Source organism: Harpia harpyja, chromosome 4, assembly GCF_026419915.1.
Source record: "Harpia harpyja isolate bHarHar1 chromosome 4, bHarHar1 primary haplotype, whole genome shotgun sequence".
Classification (NCBI taxonomy): Eukaryota; Metazoa; Chordata; class Aves; order Accipitriformes; family Accipitridae; genus Harpia; species Harpia harpyja.
Window position 1 is genome coordinate 59,578,559 of NC_068943.1, and position 24,569 is coordinate 59,603,127.

A 24,569-nucleotide genomic window follows, 5' to 3' on the forward strand; every position below is an offset into this window, starting at 1 on the left:
ATGATAGTAACTGGTTTACAGCATGGTGCTTGGCCCACATTATAAATAGGATGCTCGATATCAGTTGGGTGTCACACCACAATTTTTAAAGACATCTGTGAATCAGATTTTTTTAAAGCATTCCCCAAATTATTAATGCATTAGAAACCTAATTATTTGAAATTTAAAGCATTTATAAACTATGTTCTATAAAAACACCTTGATGAAAATTCTCAGACACTTTTGTCTCAAAGTAATAACTACAAAAATTTTACCATGGCTATAAAAATGGTTTTACTAAATTGAATTACTTGTTTGAGTAATATTCTCTCACAGAACTGAAATGAGAAGCCAGATGTTGCTCTCAGTTACTCCAGTCACCAAGCTGGCTTCAAGTGTAAAGTGACATCAAATCTGAGGCATGAAAAGGAATCTAATCCTTCAACTTCAATGGATACTTTTTTTTTTAAAATAAACTAATGAAAATTAATGAAAGAACAATAGATGCCAGAGCAGAAAATACTTTGCATTGCTTTAAAACATCCTACTAGTGGGGCTTTGGTCAGTAATTAAAGAGATTATATTGGAACCATCCCAGATAGTGCTCTCCCACTAAAGCTTGTAACTATCTTAGAAGCATGATAATATTTCAGTTACATAAATGAGCGAAGCTCTACCGCATGAAATTTTGGAAAAGCCTAACTCACCATACTAAAAAAATATTAATAAAAAGATGTGTTTAAACATAGCTCTAAGAAAGCATTAAACCATAAGGGAAACAATTTCCATTTTCACCTTAAAAATATGATTTTTTTTCAAAGTTAGGACTGTTTTTCCCCTCCCCTCAATATTAGAAATGCTCATAAGCGCAACAGTGTTTGGCTTTAAGTCAAATCTGCCAATGTTTGTGTTATTGACATAATGAACAGGATAAAACCCAGGTATAGGCAGTTGACCTGAACTAAGTGGAATATAACAAACTGCCTAATTTTGGAGAGCCATCCTGGCAGCCTTCCCACCAACCCAGAAACTGAGCATCCCACACCTGCAGATGCTGGTGAGAGCTGTTGCTAAGTGCTATTTAGTTTAAGCAATCATTAATAAAACAAGCGCAAAATACTAATTAGGTACATTTTACCCATTTCCATGTAAATTGTTTGTTTGTAGCTATTTACTCAGCATTGTTCTTGGCACAATAGAAAAAATGCAAATGACTGAATCAGAATGCAGCCCTAATGGGACTTTCTGTTTATAACCATTAGCCCAGAGGTGTGCTGTAATTCAATCCTCCAGCAGCAAGATTTAGCCTCATTAACAGCTTGCACGGGCAGGTTACAACTCATAAAACCCTACAGTAAACAAAGTATATGGACACAGCACAATATCTTGTCTCTGAGTGACAGAACCCTGATTCCCTATCAGATTGCCTTGATTTACTTTTCTCCTAATGTCCTTCCCCTGGAAAGACAATTCTGCCTGGGCCCTGCAAGGCAGCGGGATGGCACATTGGCTTTGTTTGCTTTCTCACCCTTTAACTTCCCAGAAGGCACAGAGCAACAGTTCTATCAAAAACTTATTTGGTGAAGTACACGTTAGAAAGACAACTAGAAAGCTCCCCCCCGCCTCTATGCACTATAATAGATCAATTTAATTTAATTTAATTTCTAGCCAGCCAACTGACATAGCAACCGATTTTATTTCGACCCGCGGTATTCAGTAACATTAATTACATTGAATTTTACATGAAATAAAACTGCTCAAATCTCTACTATTTGTAATTCCTAGGTTACAGGAACTTGTGAGTTTGATTTAAATTACTTTTAAGAAGAAATGTGCAAAACTTATAATTAAGATTCCCATGTGGTTTAACGTCAAACAATTTAATCTACCGTAGCCCAAGTAGTTTAAAATAAGGCCAGTTAGGTGTTTGTGACAAATGTGCCCTAAACTGAGCAAGCTGATTCCCCCCCCCCCCCCTTTTCTCCCCTCCTCTTGAAAGAGAATTTGTATCCTGTTTTATTAGCATAGTCATTAACATCCCGGGGATCTCCAAGCAAACAGATTATTGTGGCTTGTGTTTGTGCTGATTAAGCCAATCATCACCAGCGGATAAGAGAAAAACCAGCTAGTTCTTCCTTAAATTCAATTCAGGTATCTGAACCCTCGGTTACCAAGCTTGGCAGAGGAAACACTGGTAGAAGGAGCAATGAAACTGAGCGTAGAAAAAGTAGGCAGATTAAGTTTTGAGGTACAGAACAATTATTAAACAGCAAATCCCCTAGATCTTGGAAAGGAAAGCACTTGGGAGAGGTATAGAGGCACAAACATAGATATTAAAAAAGAGACACAAAGAGAAGATCTGCACCAAGAAAGGACCATGCAAACACAATACAGTGATTTTTTTCCTGTACAGTTGAAGAGAAAACTCAGTAAAATCTTTTACCCTCTGACATGAACCTGACATGCCAGAGACACTAAAGTTTGCTCTGTTATTTTCCCCCAATTACTTTGCAATGGTGTAAAAATCTGCCACGCGGATGCACAGCAAGGAAAACTTCACCATTTAAGGACAAACTCTTCAAGAATAAGTAATGTAATTCCTTGTTTCCCTCCTATAAAAATGTATTGGTATGCAATTTTTATATTTCACAGTTCGCTGACATCTCGGCAAGCTTTCTTCCACTGCTTCAATGGTGCTACTTTTAATTTTATCCTCCTTAGTCCTAGTAATTAAAGTGATCAGCAGTGGCATCCCAACGGCTTTGACACAGCTACAACCCCCTAGCAGACTCCGGCTTTTAAGGGGAAGGGGAAGAAAAAAAGGATGGGAGTTTCATTTCACTGGAACAAGAAAATCACGCTTTTCCAATCCTCAACTTTATCCAATTGTTCTTTCAGCAGCCTTTGGATCTTAAGAAACAAATAAAAATGGCTGCCATTAGGGGGTCCTTTTTGTACTCGCCGCAGATGGCAATGACTGACATTACTTTGGCCAAAAATGATGCCGTGGATTTGGGAGGGTAAATTCAAATGTGAAACACTGCCGGGGCAGTTTCCGAGATCATCACCTGGCCAGCGATGTCGCTCGGCAGTGCCAGAAGCTGAGAGCCAGCCAACTCAGTAAAATATTGAGAGCAGTGGAGTCTTGCAGGGGAAAAAAACCAACTACCCACACCCATAAAACCCATCTCCTTAAATCACTAAAAATTCTGCAATCTTCTCGCATTTAAAAAAACCCAAACACCTCTATCAGGGTTTTTCAGTTGTCCTTTGGCAGAAATTTGGGAGGATCCAAACTGAGTTTACACACCAGAAGTCTGATAACGTATTATCCTCTCCCCATAAAAAAAAAAAAAAAAAAAAATCCTGTGAGCTGCATTTATTTGATGTTTAAAAAGAAAATTCTTTACTGTGTCCATAGACTGGAGAAAAAAAAAAGTGGTAAATTAGTGACACTCCACAGCAACAAAATTAAACCAGAATTGTACCTATAAGGGGGAGCGATTCCTGTAGCTGTAGGTTTCAAAATTGTCTGTGGTCTGCCCTGAGTGCGCAGTACATCTGAGAGAAAGAACTTGACTGCCACCTCTTTCATCATTAGACAGGAAGAACGGCTCTGTTATTAGCCATTCAGAAAGAAAAAGACTTCTGTGCTTGTCCAGAGGCAAGGATTACCAAAATGTACCTATTCAGTTAGTAGAGAAGACAGAATAAAAAAAAAATAAAAAATAAAAAAAATTACATGAGCTTTAAAGGTTTGGGCAGGCTGGGTTTTACTGTGACCTTGATTGGCTCTTGTTTGAGTAAATAGGATTTGGGATGAAACATTAAAACTGTTTAGCAGATCTTTTCAAACCATTTCAAACTTTTCTTATGTTGGTTTATAATATAACCAGACATGCTTGTAAATGGCCACACCTGCTCATTTCTCTGGGGATGGCCTGATCTCTGCCTTTTCTAACAAAGAAAGGATGAGAGAAAAAAAATCAGCTTTTCTTGTTGCAAAACAGAGTGGAAAGTCAAAATCTTTCTCGAGTTTGTCCCATCTGGTCAGATTAAATCTTTGATCACCCTGGGGACCACATTTATGTTTGGTCTCTACTACCGTTTCAGAACAGCTCAAAATACACAGGTAGTGAGCAAAACATGAACTGCTAAGCAGAAAACACTCGACATAAACGAAAGTGCATTGGCTTTGGATTTCTGCAGCTAGTCAGATTGTAGAAAGTGGTCAGCAAAGAAACACATAAACATCTTAGATATTTTCTGCCTTCTGCCTGGTGTCTACATCAGCTACCTTACTACCAATAAACTGTATGTAACTTGAAAATATTTTTTCATGAATGTCTATCACAAAAAGCATCAAATCACTTGTCATAAAGAAGCAGCTATTGGCTTACGATCTATGGCACTGATGGACTAATGAGACAAGACAGAATGAAAACAGAAGTAGCCCAAAGTCTAAACCTGGAAGAATCACAAGCAATGTCTTAACAAAGCTGTCCCCTTTAAGAAAAAAAAGCCCCCAAAATTCACAATAAAATGGGGTTGTGGGGCTGTAAAATGGAAAACATCTCCTTAAACCAAGAAAATATTTTTAAAGAAATATTAGCCAGCAATTTTTTATTTTTCTTTCTTTTTTTAATATAATCTATGTTGTTCTGGAAAACCTACAATTCACTTGGTACAGTACTTCTGGTGTGAAGAATTCTGGCTGTAGAAAAACAATCCATTGATAATTTAATTCCTCATGTCATTGTGAAATGGAGAAACTCTTAGTTTACTGAATGAAAAAATATATATATTTGAAAAAAAGAATGGCTGACTAAGTAAGTATCACCTTGTGCTACATCCAAGGCCTCTTGCTGGTTGTCTGGCTGCTCTTTTGTAGGCAAAAAGGAGCTGAACGCTCTCTGGCTCCTTAGATCTGGCCCAACAAATGCACTGCCAGTCATGCACATGGATCCAGCTTAAAACCCAGTGTGAGCCTAAAAGAAGCTAGTCAAACTGGCACCTACTCATGCAGAAGGAGATAGATTTGTCATGACAGGCTGATTATTCAATGTAAAGAAACAGTTTAGCTTTTCTAATCTGGTACAAATACATCTTTCTCGGAGAAAAAAGTAAAAGGTCTAACAGTTCAAGTATTTAAAGTAAAGAAACCAACACAAAAATTGTAACGTCAAAGTGAACCACAGGTATTTGTGCAAGAGCATTCTGCAAAACAGCCCTGCAGTTCTATTCAGATAAATAAGATTTAACCCGTTTAACCCTTTAGGAGCTGCACATCTACGTGACGATCAAGGCGAGCATTTCTATTTCACACTGCACTTGGCTCTACAGCAAGTTCTAAGGACAGGCTGAAATATCTAATTCCAAATACGCTTTCTGTTTTCTCCTCTTCTCGCTCGCCTGCACCAATACTAAGAGCGAGGCGCTCTGCCAGCGAACAATGTGAGGGCAGCCTTGCCTACTGACGGGGCTCCCAAGAAAGATCATTGAGAAAGTCGATCTAAACCAAAAGCAGTGACAAAGCCCTCTGCTAACTTCTTCCCTGGAATTTTCTCTGCTTAGGCAAGTTTGTGCTCTCCCTCATCTGGGAAGTATAATTAAGGACAACAATTACCTAAGGCGTCAGGATCCAGAAGCTTGTTACGCCTGTCACCATGATTGTCAATGCTATTGGCATTACCCACAAACAAGGTCTCAAGCATGCAGCCTGAGAAATATTCTAAAATAGTGCCACCATCCAGACAGGGCATAATGTCCCATCTCAGACTGATAAGTCTAAAGATGGTATTTTCTGTGCCTTTCCACAGCTGAGTTACAGACAGAAGTTAAAAAAGATGCTTACTCATTGTAGGAGTCAACATTCATCGAGCTCCACTTAAGGGATTTTCTCTTGTGTAAACTTGACTTTATAATAAAAAAAAAAAAAAAAAGTGGCATTATGAAACAAAGACTTTTGGCAAGTATATGGGATGCATAAGCTGGAGAGCAGCATCTTTCAGTCTGCTATCCTGGGAAGCTTCTTTCTCGGGCAGGCAACCCCGCGCTGAGGGAGGAGGACATGCCCTCCTGAGGAATGCTCCCGGTTCACTCCCAGCTGAACAAAGCAGAGCGGGCTGCAGGGTGCCTCTGAAAGTTGTTTCCACCCCCCCCTTCTCTTAATTTTCATGGGAGGGTGGCGGGATCCCAGTCTGCTCGTGTGTGATGAGAATGGAAAGAACAAGTGCAAACCCTACGCCTCCCTGGATCCTATTTTGCTGGGTTTTTTTGAAAATGTCCTGCAAACTGCTGGCAGCTTTTTTTAATGGAAAATACCAATCGCCTAGGATCTATACCTAGCCTTTTGCCAATAATGAGAAAACTTCACCTTCTGTCCCCAGCAATTCTTAGGAAATCTTTTGCTGTTATTCCTACAAATCCAATTACAGATTGTTGAGTAGCTAGTGGAGTAAGCTTATTGAGGAGTGTCACATCACTAAGTCGTGCGTATGTGTTTCAGTTTGTAATGTGGTCTGAGCCGCTGTAGAGGTGTCAACTTAAAATGCAAGTAAGTAGCAGAACAGGGCTAATCCCAGCCACTACTCCCCTGCAGCCAAATTGTAGCGCAATGAATGACAGTGGAAATGCAAAGATGCCACTGTGCTTATCACACACAGCCAGATGGTGGACCTGGATCAATGCACACATGCCACGATCAATGCATTTGATAAAGAATTAAGAAGAAAACTGTACATGTTATCAAAGAACTTGTACATGGCATAATTATGATTCTGCATGTGCTTACTGATGATATTGGAGACTCAGAGGCAGGTGATAATGAAACTGATAGGAAGAAATAGCTTAAAGGCTACAGCATATGGCCTCAGCACTAAGAAATCTTGTCAAATAGTTCAGAAAGCTTTTTAAACTGTTATTACAGGCTGCTCATAGTGCAAGCTGGTGGCAACGTTTTAATTTTTTTTTTTAAAATCTGAAATGTCAAAAAGTTACAAAAGCTATACTTTTCAGAATGGTTCAGAAAATAATTAAGACACTATTGTGTTTTAAGCACGGCAAAAAAACCTACAGGTAGAGCGAGTGTTCACAATTTTGGGGGGTTGTGGTGGATGGGCATTTTTTAATATATATAATTCCTTGTTCCCTGAATAAATGTATTTAGACTTTAAGGGGGCTAGTGGCAGTTTAAGGAATGTGTCTGGGTAGCAATTTGCATTTGGCACACCAATTGCTACAGATACAGTTTTGATATTATTTCTCATCAAATGTAGAGTATTTCCCTGTTACTGTTTGTGCTCTGTCGGCTGCATTACAGCCACCTTGGATGTGTAAGAAGGTAATTAAAAATTTCTGGAAAATAAAGTCGAAAGTAATTAAAAAAAGCATATATATTTATAATGTAGAAAAGGTACCTAAAATACAAATTCTCATGCTCCAGTTGATAGATGAGCTGTCTAATCAACGCCTGGACGTAACTTAAGTGCTCTCATTAGTGTGAAGACCTTCAGGCTAAATAAGACTAAATCCCTTAAAAATTGCTTCTGCAATAGAAAAATCCCCCTTACCATTTTCCTCTGCCTAAATCATATCAATTAAAAAGAGAGGGAGGGAGGGAGGGAGAGAGAGGCATTTTCACATGATTTTGTTTTAACTGACACTCAAAAAACTATCTTCTGAATCCAATTTAAAATGTTTCAGCAAAAAAGTTCATTAGCAATCAAAGAAACAAAAAAATCACTGAGTTTAGTTTCTCTTTCACTTTAAACTTGGATCTTTAATCAGCGCTAAGGCGTATAATGCCCATTGAATCCTTTACCTTAACTTTTTTTTTCAACCCCAAATATTTAATCAACATTGCAGTTTTACATTAAATTGTAAAATTTATCAAAACGACCCTCCAGGAGAGTGAAGTGTGTATTTTATTTGCAGTGGGATGAGGAGCCCCCCACCCCCCCAACCCCTGAATTTCAATTTGTCCGGACAAACCATTGGGTATTAAATTCTAAAGGCACGCAGAGTGCATAAAGAACTGATGGCTTGATTAGCTCTTGTGGTGCAATTGAAGGAGCTGTCTCTCTCCCCGCTTCTCCATTTTGAGAAACACTTTGATCTCCGTTCAAGTCAATTCATGAACATCAACTGACAAGACTGCATGAAACACCCCAATGGTTAGGCCCAAACTCGTAGCAAACTATTTGGTTTCATTAAGGCTTCAGGAGAAGTGACCAGTGACAGTCCTTTCATTCAGAAGCCAACAGGCAAGTGACTATTTAAACTTTAATGTGCACAATGTACTGCTGAAGGCTGCTACACCTATAGTCAGTCACTCAAGTATGAATGCCTTTACCTACTATTTTGTGACATGTGAACTACTAAGTGCAGCTGCAGTCTCATTAATGCATTCGCCCAGATTTGTTTGCAGGACTAAAGAGATGATTTGCAGTATTTCTGGTGGGAGAAACGACTGTATCTTCAAAGGAAGGTAGAACAGCAGGTGCTATATAAAAGCCAGCGATTAAAAAAAGATTGCGTTTTTAAATGCAGTAATTTATTAAACATTTGCACGAACGTAGTAGAAATATCCATTCTGGCTGAAAACATAAAAGATCTTGAATCACATCACCTGCAAAATGCAGGGTATTTGGTGTGGTTTTGAGCTTTGCTACAGTAAACTATTTACACGTCACTTTTCCCCTTTTTTAGTTGCCCTCTCCAAAGAGTCCCACTTCAAAGAGTTCATTTTTGCACCAGTTCCTGTCAATGCAAGTCAGAAACACTAAAGTGGAAAGTGGCTGCAGTGCCGTGGCACAAAGAGTCTCTGCGGCTGAAATCAAACAAAGCCCAATTAAACTAATCATAACGTCCCAGTGAACACAAGGAAGCTCACCTGGTATTTCTGGACTTCTTGTGTGAATTCCCAACTCTACTCGGTACTTGGTACTATAATTACCCTGACCAAAATACTGTGAAATTACTGCTCTGATCTACTAATGGCTGCAAAAAATCAAGCCGTTGTGGTTTCATGCCAAGGGGCCGTAGCAAGGTGGCGCAATGCTTTCTGACAGAGACGACAACTTCTAAAAACTCAAAAGGGAAAATTAACGGGATGTGGTTTATGTTGCCAAGGACTGTTCATTAATTACCAATTTAATCACTGCTGGAGGCATGACATTACAAAAATCTGGCTGAAAGTTCTAATAGATTATGAAGACCACCTAAGAAGAGTGACCAAGAAATGTACAAAACAATTAATACTGTTTCACTGCTATCAAAGACACTCAGATTATTTTACATCAAGTGAAGCAAAAGAATTAGTAGCTTCACAGTGCCACCACTAGGAACTGTAAATACAATGGCACACAATTAGTAATGCACATGTGACTTTTCGTTCAAGGCATATATCCTTGGGAAAGCCAGAACATGATAAGGAGAACAAAAGAAACATTTTAAAATGAAATGAATAAAGATTTTAACTCTACCCTTGTGCATGCTGAGCAATAACAGAATAGGCAATGCAAAATACAGCTCTAAGTAATGGCGCTGTCATCCTGGGATTCACAACAGCGTGTACTGAACATCCACACAGAAAACGTCCACAGTTATTAGCAGCAATAGAAAAAGAGCATTCCAGATGCTAAGAAACCTGGGTCTTGCTTTGTACACAAAGGGATAGCTCTGAAACACTAGGACACTTTTTTGCTAATATTTATAAATGGATAGAAGATGCTAAAGTTTTTGAACTAATGATCAGATGATCCTAAAATTCAGTTAATAAATTGACAGCCTATTTTCTGTGAGCGTACAAGTTAATGTTATGGCTGCAGACGACGCAGCACCTTGAATTTACATCCACATAATAAATAACTGCATATTTATATATTTAGGCTGGATGCTTAAATGGTGTAAATAGATACAGATTACTGAAGTAACAGCAATAAAATTCAGCCAAGAATCCCAAGCATTTGTATCTAAAACTCAAACTGCATAACATTTGTCTTGCATTATCAAAGGTTACACTTTATTCATGAAATCGCTCCTGGTATAAAACTGACAGCGCATACTAATTCTTCTTAGAAATGAGTTTACTTGCACTAATTGATTTATTTTCCCAGCTACGTCAGGGAGTTGTCTATAGCAGTATTTTTGTACAGTGGAATATCACAACTTCATAGTAAGAAAGTGCTTAAACAGATCAAATATGAAGTCAAAAGATGTAGAACCTTCTTGGAAAGTTACAGATTTATTTTTATTTTTCATGTATTGAGTAATGTTAAATAAAACAACTTGTTTGTTCTTGCCATCAAGGAAATGAGACCAGGCTATCTCAACCTTAGCTTGTCATTATAAAGAAGTAAATATCAGTTCAGTTGTGGTTTTGAAGTGTTCAGTCAGCAGGTCTAACCATCATTTAAAGAAAAGTATATTGTTAAAACAGGTATAAAACTTGGAATGCTCATGAAATGTAAATACTATACAGCATAGTCTTATCAGCTTAAACCATATTTAGCCACTTTATAGTGGCATACAGACAAGACATATAAATGAACAACAGGGAATAAGTTACCAAAGCTCAGGGATTACCAAAATAATGTTCAATCTTTTTACCAATTAGATGGTAACTGCTTCTTTGTAATCTCAGAAGATCTAGTGATCATATCTAAATCTGGTTGCAATTATCAGCATGACAGACTAGTCTTTTTCAATCAATATTTCCCAATTAATATTAAAAGACCAAGGTTGCCATCTGTAAAGTCCTACACCTAAAAAAATTAATGTTAGATGTTTAATTAATAAAGATCAGATTTTCCCTCTTTGTTTTTTAAAGAAAAACAAGATAGGAGTAACTTGGAAGTGTTTCCTTAATTGAATTAACATTACCACCTGAATCACAGACATTTATTTTCCAACTGAGGAGACTACAAAAAAAATAAATCCACTGATGAGCTAGGTGCCTTTCCTAACGCAACAGAAGGAGGGATTCTGGTTTCACATAGGAATAAAAATTACTGAATAAAGCTATCTTGTAATCATTTTCAAGAACCTGCTAAAGTATTTGCAGGAAAGAATACCTGCAATGCTAACTTGAATTTAAGGCATCTTTCAATCAAATTATAATATTCTATTTTTGTTGTCTACTGTGAATTTGCTTTCTGTACCACTTCTGTTCATGTCGGCTAGAGTTTACTTTTTGCTCACATATTACAGTGGGACACTTTGGAGCTTCTTAGTGCAGAGGGGCAGCAGATTATTGCAGGACATGATCAATAAATGGGACCATTTATTAAAGCTTTTTTCTGAGTGTTTAAAATAATGATTTATTTTTATTTTATTGCAGCTGGTGTATCCCGTATCTGTGCAAATGTATGCAATCAAAATTATAGTAAGAGCATAGAAACTCATCTCCTTTCAGATTTTGTCACTTTCTGAAGCCTTTCTAAAAAGACGTCCATTTCCACTGGTCCACTGTGGATGCAAAAAAAGTCACCATTTTGTACTCAAATATTTATGAAAATGAAAAGTAATGGGCACAACAGATTGACACCTGAAGTAGAAGGAGCTTATTAAATATGAATTAGATACAGCTGCAACAAGTCCTTTGAGCAAGGAAGTAATAAAAAGCAATATTCTGAGCAGAAAGAAACAATCTCATGGCTCAGCCCGTTCCTGCTGCCCTCTGTATACAGTGTTTGCATGTTTGGAGGTAACAGCTTTTTGGTGAAGTACTTTGTATCTGCAAATTCCACTACAAAAGCTGAATATAGTCCCCACTGCTCTTTCAAACCTATTTTTTTAATATATATTTGGGCAGCTACAGCTGTCATTCAACTTGAATAAATATGAAATAATGGTAGCAGAGATAAATAAAACCAAATCTTTCTCTGTACAGAAAGCAGGCTAGCAACATTTGCATTTAAGCACAGCAGTGGCATCAGGATTGCTCTCTGAAAACACCCCTTCAGTTTGTATTAATCTGTTTTTTAATATTTATTGTCCAAATGAAGTCCCTCACAATTTTTAGTGTCGTCATCCTCGAATGCTGCTGTGAAGAAAGAATTACTATTTTACTATTTCACAAGAGGCATAAGACAGAGCGATTCCCTCTGGGTATCACGCTATTGAACTCCTGCATCACAAAACTATGCTAGATCCTAGATATGCAAAATTTTGGGCTGAATCCGTATCCTCATATGGCCCAGTCCTGCACCTTAATTCACCAAGGAGGAATCCTTAGCTCAGGCAAAACCCAAATAACTTCAGGAACAATCCGTGGCCCATGTTAGGAAGAAAAACACATCCTTTGCCAGATGAGCACTATTTTTCATGAATTCCATGCTATACGGAATTCCCTGCTAAAGCTGTCTACCTTGCAAAAACAAGTTAAAAGAATTTGACACACGATTTAGGAGATGCCAGAAATAAAACTAGTGGGCACAATCTTAATTTTCATCCTGCTCTGTATCCCTTAGTATAGAGCCTTGCCGTGGCACTACTTTTTACTTTTACTATCCCCTAATCTTCAGCCTAGATCGGAGCTCTACCAAGTGGGGTTCAATACTTTGGTTTATTTTCACTGTTCAATATGTAGGCCAATCAATATGTAGCACCATTCTTTACTCCACAATATTCAAATCCTGCTCTGTAGGCAGAATTACTAATTTTTTCAAGGGCTTCTCTACAGTGCTCATCACTACGGTATTTAAGTGCCTCAAAAGCATTAATCACATTCCCTTCTCACAGCACCCCGTGGTGGTGTTATTACCCTGTTCTTCGGATGAGAACTGAGACGGAGAGATCTAGCTAAAAGGATCTAACACTGGGTGCTCGCTCTAGGAAGCCTATTACCTCTTTTTTTTTCAGTATACTAAGCTTTATGCAGCCCTTTATATGTATCAAGCATAGCTCCGATTGATTTCCCTGACAGACCTGGATGCTCAATACATCTGCAAATCAAACCTTTGCCTCAAACGGCGATCCAGAAAGGAAGGATACACAATTAGTGACCACTCAGAGGAAGTTTGGTTGAAAAGACTTAGCAGCACTGATCAGGAACTCAGAGGCAAAGGCAGCATTACATTTAATTCTTTCGAGCACCTTAACCGTGACCTCATCCTTTTGCTCCTTGCAATCCCTGCTTCGTTTGCCGTATACTTTCCAATTTCTGCAACCAGAAGGACGGAGGTCCTCAATCCTCTGAGCTAAATGAGACACAATTGCTTTGGGGAAAATAGTATGTGATCACATAATTAAAGACTGCATCATAATGTATATACACAAAGGAGGTTAATTAAAGTTGCCTGTGCATTTCTTAACTCCTAATTCCATTCTCTGTAATCATGCTGACTCCATAACCATAGCCATTTGAGTTTACACAGTAAATGACAGCTGCAGTAAATTTCCATTCTTTATGTGGACCAGTCATTACAGGAGAATTAAGACGAACATTTTGCCACCGGCCCTTGCAGAAATTTGCTGACAGTGGAGTTATGCTGAGATTCAAGAATTATGGATTCCACTCCATGTTCTGCAAGTGAGAGATCCCTGCTGGAAAGACCTTTTAGCCCTGTGACTCCTGAATATTTCCCACACATTATGGTCCCCTCTAGCCTGCCACTTTGCCAGTTAGGTTGCACAGACCAGCTCCAGTCTCCTCGCCTTTCCAACATCACATTCCAGCCAAGCTGCTGCTGCTAACAACCACCACTACAGGTTGATATTTTACAGCGTCTGGTGGGAGCAGATATGTCCCTTCTAGCCCTGTGATATTCATCATGAGAAAAGGCAAGTTAAATAAAAATGAGTAAGCTAATAAAAAGGCTCTCCTGGTTAAAAGCTAAGTGATTACAGCTGCTATACCAGATTGGAAATGACAGAAGCATCTTGTAAAAGAGTCACTACATGCACACCTACATCAAGAAAGCAAGCAGAAAGGCTGAGCTGTTTATAAATCTACCATAGAGAAAGGGATCCATGAGGGGATCAGTAACTGTTCACAGAGCTCTTAAGCTAATTCTTCCAGTCTCCAAAAGGCTACATCAATTTAAGGACATATCTCTGATCCTCCCAAATCATGAGCATGTTTTCAAGGAGTTTCTGATCAATGCAGTCTCTTCTTCGGCTTCAAATACCTGCCTACAGGCTTACATACCTCCATACAGGCTGGCATGCATGCATACAGCTTGCAGATTGAAGGCTTCTGAGAAGCACCAAATGAGCAGACCTAACAGTGAAAAAACAACTACCTGACTACCTCGCTGGAAGTAGGGAAGAGATGGGAGAAAAGAAAAGGGGCTAATATGATACAAGTAGAGGAAGCAAGCAGAGAATGACAGGACTAAATCAGGTGGCTTCAACAGGAATGGAAGATGATGGGGCAGAAGGCACAGAGGGGAGATGTCTAATGAAAGAAAGAGTAAAGAGAGCAGGTATTATCAAAGAAAAGTTAAAAAGGAAAAGAAGAGGAGCTGAAGTAGCCAGGGCAGACAGCTGAAATACAGTCTGAGAGAGAGGAAAGAACAAGACACAAACTAAAGAAGAGGAAGAGGATACAGCTTGGGATGCAATGAAAAATATGTGATTCAGAGGAAAATGGGATTGAGCTAACAGTTACACGAGCAAATTCAGTGCCTTAATCTTCTGCTCCCACAACTTCATCAATTTCTGAGTTAAAAAGAAAAAAAAAAGTAAAGCAACTGAGAATACTGACATGGGCCTAGCCCCAGAGCACAAACATGAGAAGATGGAAGCACACTGTAGCAAGAAAGACAACTCAAGAAAAAGGGGTAAACAGCCAAGAGAATGGATATGTCATGGCAAAACTGCCAGTACTTCATGAGAGGCCAGCTAGTGGTCAATAAAGAGACAATAGAGATTTTTTCAAAAAGGGAAAAAAAAAAAAAAAAGAAAAAAAGAGAAAAGCAACTCCAGAGTACATGATTACTGAAAAAAAATAACACAGTAGTGGTTCTACCAGAGGAAGGGTAAGGCTTAGGCTGAAGAAGGTCTAAGGTATTTGCTCTATGCTTAGACGAGAAACAGAAACGCTGTTTTTTTTTTTTCAAAAAAGACTTTTACCAAAACAAATCAGGTGAGCACATACCAAATAACCTGTATTTATGACCATGGAACAGACTTGGAAATTTCCTCCCTTTTGTTGGCCTCAAGCAGCAAATACAACCCCCCACACTGTATATTGTTCTCACTTGTTTACTAAGAAAAGAGCAGTTCATAGTTCTTGTATGACAAATGTAAAGTGGTAACAGCAAGGCTTATGAGACAAGATTTTCAAAAGTAACTAATGACTCTGCAGGCTTAGCTTAGCTGGGGTGACTGATTTTCAGAGCACACTCTGAAAGACCGGGCTGCTTAAGCTCTTTTTGTGAAGGTATCAAAAAAGGTGCAATTGCAAACTTCAAGAGTTACTTTCGAAAGTATTGGCCCTGGAATATCTCTTCAAAGTTTTCTTATTTAAAATTAGATCTTCCTATTTTAAACCATTTTCTTTTGAATCCCTCTCAATCCACCCCAAAAATGAGCCTAGTCCAATTCCCGCTACTAAATGCTGATTCTCATTATCATAACTCTCATTTGGATAACACACTACTACATGTTACCACACTGACACATACAACACTGCTTTAAGTCAAAGTTCTTATTAACCTTAATGACCAGAAAACACTGAATAGAAATAAGTCTGTACTATTTTCTAACAATCAAATAAGCAATGACCTGTAGTAAACTGGCACAACTACATCAAATGGAAACGTCTTATCTCTATGAAGATCAAATACATTAAACAGAAATACATGTATTTTATCTTATATCTATATATGCTGATGCATACATACATCCTCATTCCAAACATACACATGTATGGATATGTGCATAACATATGTATATGTTATATACAGCTTTACATAATAAATATTATTATATATCAACTTTATATAATATATGAAATGTGAATACTATACCAGCCTCCATTAAAGACACCCCCCTTTCACAATGCATGTTTCTCACTGAAATGCATCAGGAGAATGTTGAGCTTAGTAGTCAAGCACTCAAAAGTTAGAAAATGTTGAAATTACACTAGCTGTACAGCCTTGCATTGGTTCTCATTTTGTATAGTCTTTAACTGCATAACCCATACTTTTTTTTCCCTAAAGGACACTTGTCTTTTTCAGTGGCCATGACTGACAATGTTCAGTGAATGAACAACTGTTCAATATCTAACTTTACCCTCATCATTCACTGTCTGCCCTACACCTTGTTTAAAATACACTATGTAAACTTTTCTCTGAACACAGAATTACTGATTTCTTCCAGAGCATTTCTGAGGCACTCTTTACTGCAGTATCTAAGAGTTTCCAAATTACATCTCCACGACACCCTTTTGATCTGAGGAGCTTTTGTTATTCTTATGTTACAGTTAACTCAAGTCAAGAGTGCCCATCACCTGTTTGCTCAGAGTGCCCAGGATTTCAGAGGGACCGGGACCATTTGTTCACAGCACAGTTCTCCTTGACTTGGCTACACCTGGGTACATTCAAAACTTCCAGAAATCAGTCCCCAAGAATCTTGGGTTGGAAATCAGAAATCAAGGAATCCACCACCTTGAGTATGTTGGGTTGAAGGTAACTTCCCAACATGGCAGAGTGCTTCTGATGGAGGCAGAAAGAAACTTTGGCTCTGCAGAGCAGCCCTAAAAGACTGCTCTTCCCTTTCCTGCAAGCTTCTAATTCATTTTTCAGCTTCTGTAATAAATGAAGTAAGGTCTCATGGGTAATCTGGCTGCCCGAACTACGCAATCCTGACACTCTCACCCTGAAAACTCTGTCCCCATCTCCTGTCCTGCAGCTGGTTTTCACGGCCTAGACACAGTCTTTATTTTTGTCTAACTTTACCTTGCCATCTACCTCCTTGCCATCTCTCCTCTGCATGCCAGTGGGGTAGCTCCTTTTCCTCCTGTTTGGATTTCATCAGCAGGAGTTTGAGTCTAAAAGAGAAAGTTTTGCTTTCCAATACTATGATCTGCATCAGAGTGGGCCCTGATCCTTAGGGGAACGACAGTAAAAGATGCTCTTGCTATGCTGTGTCCATACAGACAATTTTTACTGACACTTAGAACTTTTCTGAACTTCAAGGCCCTCTGACAAGACTGTGCTTTTAACACAACTTTGATTGTTTTGAACAGATTTTTCAAGGGGATGGAACCTTCTTCCCATAAGACATTTTTTAACATGGATAAAACAATGCTTTATCCAACCTAATACAGAGAAACAGTTGGACAGGGTTTTTTGAAGTTAAATAAATAAATAAATATTACCCTGAGGCAGAAAGCTGATGGGGAAAATTTCAGCTCAAACAATGAAATACTAGCAAAGTTATAAACCCTTTGAATATAGGAGCTTGTAATAAGAAATGTTAGGCAACTTTAATTACAGCTGTTTCTGCCTGAGTAGCTACCTATAGTATCCCTCCTCTCATGCTGTTTGCTTTATGAAAAACTAATTAAAAAAAAATCCAAAGTGAAATTTATACTAAAATATACTTATCTAGGAAAAACTTAAATACAAAGTAATAAAAAAATTGCTTATATATCATGTTATCATTATACAAATAAGACTTGTCTGCATATATGAATATATTTTGACGAAAAAAGAAATGTCAGTTTGGGGAGAGGAATTGTTAAGGAAAAAAAAAAGTACAGCATGGATCCAAGACAGTTTAGAGAATGAAACGAGACATGTAAATCACTGTCTTCATTTTTTGATTTTTTGATCCCATCTATGTAAAAAGCAGTATCTGCCCCTCAGGACTAGGCTCTGAAAGATATGAATCAGTAAAGATTCAAGCCTTTCTCTGTATCATTATTTTTCAGTTACATTTACATTCTCAGTTGCCAGTACAGTCTCTAACATGCAATAGTTAGAATCACAAAACCTGCATTGCAAAGGTTTGCATAAAAATTAATTAGCTTTCATCTCCAGAGAGTATGCATCCTTCCAGGTCACCATGGAGGCCACTGGAGGTGCAACCATAGCTGCTGCAACACTGGAGCTCGTTCCCCAGCTCTTTCCCATCTCACCAGCATAATCAACTTTGGTGATAAAAAGGAATTGTTCCATCAACCCTTTTATAAGACTGTCACAAGCAGCTTCATTCAGTGCAACAACACTTATGAAGCAGCAAGTAGCTGACATAACAGGCTCAGGGGATGCATTTACATTAACTGAAAAAAGAGAAGTAATCAAAAATAGCATAAATTACTTCACTATCATTTAACAAGTAACTTTTGGTTTTCGTCCCATTAGAAACTGCAGTGCCAATCAAAGGAGCTCCCAGACCTCTGCTTCCAGTGAAGTCTATGGCATCTTTCTGTTGGCCATAACAGCAGGAGAAACAGGCTTTAAAAGTGAGCTAAGGGTACATGACACATCAGAGTAATTCAGCATGGAAAAGAAATATTCTGCAAGGACATGCCCCCCACAAAAGCATATGCACATACAATAAGTTTTAACTATGTAAACTGCCGTACTGGCCAATATTTCTTACATCATTCAGCTGCTTATTGCGGGCTGGGATGATCGTATTGGTTAGTTGCTTACTCCCTGCCTTTAAAGCTGCATCTCTTCTTGCTTGCTCAAGCAGAACTCTTGCTCGTTCTTTAAGTTCTTCCTGTCTTGACAACATACGTTGCTTAAAAATAAAGAAATATAATTAACAGCAAGGCAGCCTCAGGGTACTTAACGTTTATACAGCAGTTAATAGCCGGGAGCCTTCCTGTATAATAAAGGTCAGGAGTCACATGGATTACAGCTTCATGAGGTGACAGAGCATTCTATAGAAATGAAAAGTAAAGATGATCAAAATGTAAAATTAAAAAAAAAGTCATAGGCCTTTATAATGTAAATAAGACTTCTCTCCCCTCCCCGTAAAACTTAATTTCTATCAACATTTAATGCCTTTAAACTGCAACTGTGGAAAAAAATAATTGTCTTCATGGAAGCCATGTTAAACATGTGCTATGTGTTTACTTATTTACTTTAATATGTATGCAAATATAATACTTTGTTGGCTACTTACATGGGTATCGCTCATTTATAACTTAAATTGAACACAGAGGCTGGGTACAAGGCAAAAAACCCTGCAAAAATATCTGCTTCTACTTCATCTATGAATATCCACAAGAAAGTCCCTTCTTCATACACATGACTGCTTATATTGCAGAGTAGAAGTAACAGAAGGGGGCTTCTGCATAGGCAACACGAGCAGCTCCCATACATATATACTCCCAAATGCTGACTTCTTAGTCAAGGTCAACTGTGAAGAATCTGGGAAAATGTGTCTCTAGGCCTTTACATGACATAGAGCTGGGACAGATGTTGCAGGTTGTGCTCCTGCAACAGCCACATGGAAATTGAGACCATTGACTCTAACCAACAACTGAGTGTTCAAGATTAAGATTGAGGCTCACATCTGAGATTTTATTACCATGTGCAAACACACAGATGATTAACAACCATCTTTAAAGTCATCTCTTCCTTTCTCTTGGCTTATTACACCCTTGCACGTGAAAATCTTTGTAGAGAAGACATCCTGTCTCCTACTGCTCTATTATTCTGCATGGACCAAGCTGTTGCTTTCTCATCCAGTAGACAAAAGTGATGAAGAGAAAATTCATGAGACTTCACTGATTAAGGGAAAGAAATTAGCTAGCTATATGACTAATATTTGGCCATTATCACCCATCTATGGGCTGCTTCTCTTGCAATAAAATGAATCTTTATGGCACTTACTCAGGAAAAAAACATAAAAATATTTGAAGCCATCCACACTACCAAAAGACTGGCTATATTCTTTTCTTATCAGAGCTAATAGCACAAAGCCAAACAAAGCCAAAACTCAAGAATGCTCTTCACAGGTGTAAAATTATAAGCCTGCTTTGGCATTTTTGTAAACAGGGCTAGTAACATTTTTTACATATTTTTGTGCTGATATGCTTTACTGATAATACTCAGCATTTATATAATATTCAACTTTCATCCTTACAATAAATCTGCAAGGCAGGTGGGCATATATTTTTTATCTTTATAGAAAGGAAAAAGATTGTGGTTAAGTAACATGCTTAAGGCCACTCAATGAACAGCGTAACAATATTCTGGAGTTTCTACCTCACCGCCGTGGCTATGTTCACAAGGCTATGTGGTTTCTCAGACAAGATTTTGAAATAGCTTTGTTATATTTTAAGGTATTCAGAACTTTATATTTTTTGAATATGGATCAATGAACTGATAAGTCTTTTTCCAGTTTTTGCTTCAGTATGCAATACTAAGAAGAAAGGTGTTACCACACTCAGTGGCAAAAGCCTTGGAGCCAACTTGTTTCAGATAGTTGAGAATATAGCTTCCTTTAATTGGAGAGAGATTGGAAAAATTAACAGTAGGACAATTCCTATAAATGGCTTTTTCATGTAATGGCTCTTTTTCAGCACCACCTACTTTTCAGTCAAAATATTTATTACCCAACAATAAAAATACACTGCTCACCTCACCATTTATACTGCAGATACGGTGTCAATTACAAAATTACAAAGAACTTGAACAGCATCTCCATCCTGACTCACAGGCATAAGAAAGTTTCAATTTCTTACCTGGGCTGTTTTTGCAGTTTGATCTGCATGATTTAAAGCCGTTCTGGCATCACTGTCAGAATCAGATTCTGTTTGCCTTGGAGAAGCATGCAGTTTCTTTGCAAGATCCGTATCCTTATTATAGGAGTATCCAAGCTTAGAAGTAGGAGATAAACTCGGCTTTGTGACAGGTGAACTGGGATCTGCTCTTGTGCTCTCTGTGGATCCTATACGTCCCAGCTTTTCTTGCTCTGAGAAACCAACGGTACTGTCTGAGCTCTGGTGTCTCTTCTTGTCATTATCTTCACAAGCAACTGTGGGAGACACGTCCTCTTTTTGATCATTGACATGTGCCAAGTCACTCAAGTCTAAAGTGTCAGCGATCAGCAATTTCTTCCTTCCCAACGTAGGCTGTGCTTGTGTTGTATCTGTACTGCTACACTTCCCAACGTCTTCAGATGCAGAAGTCCGTCCAGAGCTCTGCTGGGATTTCTGTGGATCTGTGTCACTTCGAGTCCTGCGAGAAGAAGGGGAAGCTGTGCTTGGGCTTAAATGGTCATCAGGAGTCTGATGCTCGCTCTCAGATTCACCAACACCACTGTCATTTACAAATACGGAGTCATCCTGAGAAGCAAAGTCTGCCAAACCACTGTCTGGTGGATGTAGCTCGGGCTCCCGGTTCAGGTCGTTTAGCTCCGCATAGAATTTTTCCTGGTCAACAGAACTGTTTGTGTCCGTTTCATAGTTACCCACTTTATATGTGCTTTTACTACTGTTCTCCTCTATCTGAACCACATTTAATTCCTGGCCACAGAAATGTGCTCTTATTTGATAGAGATAGGTCATAACAGTCAGTTTGTCAGGTATTGCTAATAAAACCATGTCAGAAGGTTCCAGCAATCGCGATATTCCTAAGCTGGCAAACCCATCATATGCCTTTAAAAACAGACAAAATAAAGATTATAATGCAGCAGTTTCTTACATACCATAACATTTCAAGAATGCAAGGGGAAGTTTCAGTCAAAATAAACAAGACTTAAACATATCCAGTATTACAGGAACAGTATGGGTTCAACTCTATTACTTGTTATTCTTTTGTCTTCATTACAGTAGTTACTATCTTTTGTTGCACAGTCCAACATCCCAGTCATCGATTTCTCCCAATGGCTTCTAGATATCTGCCAGGGTATCTTCATAGCAATGCAAATCGAGAGAATATGACCAGTAAAGACACTCAAATGGCACTGTTTTAAATATTTTTAACATACCTCAATACCATACTATACTAAAGTCTCTGGTTACTCAAAATTATGCCACTTTCATGAGTAAAAAGCTGTTCATGACACTGCAACTTAAAAGCCCTTCTGCTTGCAGTAAGAAAACCTAGCAATATCTTAAATGGTTCTCACTCAAGTAGGAGGAAACAAGCAAATAAAAAAAGTGTAAGAGTTGGACCAGAAAAAAAGAAACTAAGGGTGGCTCTTTAAGATAAGGAACAAAGATATAAGAAACACGACACTAATCCATCCTGGGCTTTATCACTGGTGATCAACCTTCTCCCTTCTACTGGTCATGTAATTGCAGTGATTTGTGTTGATGAAAAACTATGTTCAGATAGCCAAAAAGAACACCACCACAGATTACTTGATACAAGACATAAATCACATTAATCCAGCAAACAAATGCATTTTAAAAACATTTGTTGATGCTAAATTTATAAGAAAGAGAAAGTGAATTTCATTCCCACTTCACTTTCATTTCTAAAAGCTAAACAGTTTGCAAGCCTCCTACTTTGTGAGGCCACATTGTCTTCTTTCTGCTAGCCCTTTAAGTGAGTGGACTTGGTGCATCAGGTTTTTCTAGTTTTGAAGAATTAAAGCAGTTTCTCAATTTACAATTAATTATTGCTATCCTGGATTAACCCTGGAAGACAATATTGTGTTTCAAGGAAGCCTTTAAAAAGGCCTCCTGTTAGTATAGATGCACACAGTTAAAGCACTCGGACTTCTCCTCCCCCAGTAATTCTGCAGCTCCTTTTCACCCTCTTCTGAAGGGGTCCAAAATGGTAACTGTCATTCCTACACTATTTTGAACAAAACCAGGTGCTAAATTTAAGACATGGACGAGAACCTGTCCTTTCACAAGGAAACAATAACACACATCCCTGGCTTCAACTCCACCCCAGTTTTACACTATTTCCTTAATTTATGTAGTTTTAGAAGGGTGGAAGAAAGAAAGAAAAGAGAAATCAATTATCATTTTTTTTATCCTCTTGCTTTTCACACTAGTAAATGTTCAATGGTGAGTTAGAATGTGGGTCTGGCCTGGCTGGCTCCCGGCAGACCCAGTTATTTTACTTGCTCTGAGAAAAGAAGGCGCTCTCATTCCCATTGCAATGTCATTCCCTACTCGAGGGTCAAACAGTTTTCATTTCAGCCACTTTTCAAACTCTGCTTCTGAGAGCTGAAATTTATCTTCCTGAAATTTTTTATGCTTCCCCTCATGCTCAGGTATAACTTCCTAAAGCATTTTCAGTGAAGTAATTTTTGTATCACTATAACAAATGATTCACAGAGTTTACCTAGACATAGAAATTATCTGAATATTTTTAAGCCCTTCTGGCTCTCTGTGTGCAAGACAATTTGGCCTAAAATCACTGCTGGCCTTTGGTGGGATATAATTTCTTGGGAAGGTTCATTACCAGAGATTGTTATGCCATTTATAAAAGCAGAGCTGTGCTTAGATATAGGAGTAGCAGCGGAAAACATGACTGCTGTATTTGCTGATGCAAAGCTCCAGACGGAGCAGAATAGCAGGAAAATGATGGGTGAGAGGGAATGGAAAGAACTGAGATCGTAGAAGAGGGACAGCTGTCGTTTACCTGGTCTTGGAACGCAGAGCTGGAGAGGCAGGATCAGGTTGGATATGGAGGAGAGGGAGACAAGAGAGGTGGAAGTGAACAGACATGAGGAGCACAAAGAAAGGAGAGTTAAAGGAGAGCAGTGCAGGGATATGGGTGGGCAGCCTAAGCCATGGCAGGTACCGGGAATGATGAATGCTCATACACCAGCAGAGAACAGGCTGGGTATGAAAGCGTAGTGAGCCAGCTGTGCTGTCCTGTGGGCCGAAGGTAACACCAGGATTTGTTGTTTGATTAAGTGGGTCAGTGCTGATTCAGTGGCATAAATAACCCGTTATCCCACACTGAAGGTAGTGGGAGTTACCATCCGAAGAATGAAAGGACCTAAGGATGGGCTTAGCAGTCCATGGCAGCCAAAGCCCATAGACATGACTTGACCTGAACTCTTTTATACTCTTAATTTCTTATTTATATGCTAATAAAACTAAATCCTAAGAATATCTCCCAGGGTCTGTAAAATGAAGGTGAGGACAGTGTGTCAGAGTTGTCAGGAAAGGCACTTGCTTAGCATGGGTAATGCTACAGCAGAAGGATTGTTTTTGGAATGATGGATATTCTCAATACAGCTCCAATCACTTTTTACTGTCTGCTCAGTTCTTCTGGTGATGCTTAGGATTAAACACAATAGTTTCCCGCTGATGTCAGATACTTACTTCCCATCCCCTCTCCTTCTCGTTCTGGACAATACACATTCTTGCTTCTCTCCTTTTAAAGTACACTAGATATCTAGATTGGCATGCAACTGTTTTACAGTCATTAGTTCTATAAATAGCAATCATATGTTCTGTATGTGTCCATATAGCAGTGTGTGATGGGTTGTCCTTCACTGTTAGAAAAGCTGGGAGCTTCTTGATATTCCAGCATATTTATAAAGGCCTAGTATTTCTAACTAGTTTGTAACATGGTATTAACAGAGTAAATTTTCCAAGTCAAATTACTTTTTGTTAAACAAAGGTGTAACTAAGCCTTAATTTTGCAAACGTTTATATATGCATGTTTAACTATGCTCTTGCATGATCCCACCAAGGTCAACAA

The 24,569-nt window shown here is 38.5% G+C and overlaps 1 protein-coding gene across 12 annotated transcripts in view; it reads right to left on the reverse strand.

Moving 5' to 3' along the window:
- Positions 1-24,569, reverse strand: part of EHBP1 (EH domain binding protein 1) — a 231,446-nt gene that overhangs the window by 53,889 nt on the left and 152,988 nt on the right. For all 12 annotated transcript variants that reach the window (XM_052784229.1, XM_052784239.1, XM_052784234.1 and 9 more), the window contains 2 exons: positions 20,636-21,550; positions 18,538-18,681 (listed from right to left, as the gene is read on the reverse strand). In XM_052784229.1, coding sequence (XP_052640189.1) covers positions 18,538-18,681; positions 20,636-21,550 — 1,059 coding nt within the window. The remainder of the gene's footprint in view (positions 1-18,537; positions 18,682-20,635; positions 21,551-24,569) is intronic.